Source organism: Empidonax traillii, unplaced genomic scaffold (genome assembly GCF_003031625.1).
Source record: "Empidonax traillii isolate 1590-97213 ecotype Southwest subspecies unplaced genomic scaffold, ASM303162v1 scaffold355:size2308892, whole genome shotgun sequence".
Taxonomy (NCBI): domain Eukaryota; kingdom Metazoa; phylum Chordata; class Aves; order Passeriformes; family Tyrannidae; genus Empidonax; species Empidonax traillii.
The window spans coordinates 2,239,900-2,241,715 of record NW_020955548.1 but is presented as its reverse complement, the minus strand read 5'-3'; the positions used below and the strand labels follow the sequence as shown (position 1 = coordinate 2,241,715).

Below are 1,816 nucleotides of genomic sequence, written 5' to 3'. Positions count from 1 at the left end.
GTTACGTTAATGCACACATACTTAATAAAGGGCTGTTATTTTTCCTTTTTTCCCTTTTCCATAATTTGCTTTCCTTCAATCGGGGCCTCTTAATTTCGAATCTATAATTGCTAGAAAAGAAGGTTTGGGTCTTTTTCTCCTAATCCATCCTCAGCAAAAGACCCTTGTCTCAATTAAACTGAGACATGGATATAAAGCTAAAGAGCTAGACAGTCTTGATGAAGGTCAAACACTCATGGTTGGAGGAAAAGAAATTGAAGTGATGAGTGTGATTTCAGCAGATGACTTCAGCAGTGGCAGGTGTTTTCAGGCTGGAATAGGGACTCATGACACAGTCCCAACTGCATTATCTCAAACTAATATGAAACCGTTCTGTAAACCATTCAAAAACGTCTGTCAACCCAGTAGTAAAGACAATATGCTCAAAGACTCTCAAAGCTGCAAACCTCGCCACGATCCAAATGCTCCAAGTAAGATGCAGATTTCTAAGTTTCTTTAAGCATGCTCTGGCTCTCAAAAAATGTTGAACATGTAACCAGAATTTTCATGTTCTCTGATGTACTGTTGAAATATTTGTGAGATGTAGTACTAGTGTCTAACCATGTTAGGATTTTATCGTGTGTTTCTAACAAGGGAAATACTCTACAGTGCGTAAAGTTTCTCGTAGTTGTTACAGATGGCTGTGGAAACACATTAGAGTGATTCCTGAGAGTTCTGCCAAGGAAAATGAGTTATTGATCAGAGAAACAATCTGACATATGCTAGGAGTTCTAGGTGATTTCCAGCTTCCCACTGGGGTCACTTAAGCACTACCATAATGTGGCAGCACAGTAATTGCAGTGGAGGATCAGTAACAGAGAAGTTGAACCAGATTTAGAGAATTGCTTCTGACAGTGCCTGGTCCTTCACAGCCAGCGAGTGTAACCACACCACTCCAACTCAACCCAATATGTTTTGGAATAAAAGTTTCGGTTTATAGTGCTGGAAGTATTGTGTGCTGAAGACCCATGAGAGTTCACATATTGTGGAGAAACAGGCTGCTTAAGCAGTTGTGTAAGAGGGACCCTATAAATATTTGATAGCTTCAGGAAGTGGTGGTGCTTATCTAAACAGAAATACTCTTTTGTCTGTCAGTAATAAACCATTTAGGAGCTGTATTCTGCTGGTGGTTCTGTCTTTCAGACTGAAGAGCTACTGAGTTTTAAAAATGTTACTAAGCAGAGCAATGCGTATTTTTTTAAAAAATACTGGTTTTTTCTACATTCTTACTATAATACCTCTGTCCTACTTCTTGCCTCCTTTGTTGGTAATACTGAACTTTTTAAAGCTGCTTCCTGGATGCTATGTAAATAAACAATGAACTCTTAATCAAGTGGTAATAAGTGATATAGTTAAATGTTTTGTAGAGGAGCCTTATTAACACTAGCTTCTGGTCTGAATTTAACTTGATTATGTTTTATCTAAAAATGTTCTTTCCTGTGGTTGCAGGATTATGCTGCATTAGCATTCTAACTGAAAATCTGGAAAAAAAGCAACACACAAATTAACTTCTTTGCTGTTTCTGCACTGGTCTGTTAAAATGTTACATTTTATTCTAGTTGTCTGCTGGGACTTCTCTTCTGGTGACTTTAATAATTCCCAACAGATTTTGAGAGCCCTCAACACATCAGTAGGTTGGACTCTCAGTCATTAGATTTGGTCACACAGGGGAATCACATTATTTAATGCCTGATTGCATAACCTCTTGCAGAAGTTACTGAGACACTTCACAGTAACAGTCTGAGGTTTTCATGTTGAAGTCTATGACTATAGTTGA

General features: G+C 38.1%; 1 protein-coding gene across 2 annotated transcripts in view; it reads left to right on the top strand.

The window, feature by feature from the left end:
- The window catches only part of RAD54B (RAD54 homolog B), a 65,505-nt gene that overhangs the window by 42,427 nt on the left and 21,262 nt on the right, over positions 1–1,816 (top strand). The window contains exon 1 of one of the 2 annotated variants that reach the window (XM_027892503.1): positions 193–470. The exons of the other annotated variant lie outside the window; for it this stretch is intronic. Within the exon in view, the coding sequence (XP_027748304.1) occupies positions 236–470 (235 nt within the window). The 5' untranslated portion in view covers positions 193–235. Of the gene's footprint in view, positions 1–192; positions 471–1,816 lie in introns of those variants that run through there. 2 annotated transcript variants of the gene reach the window in all.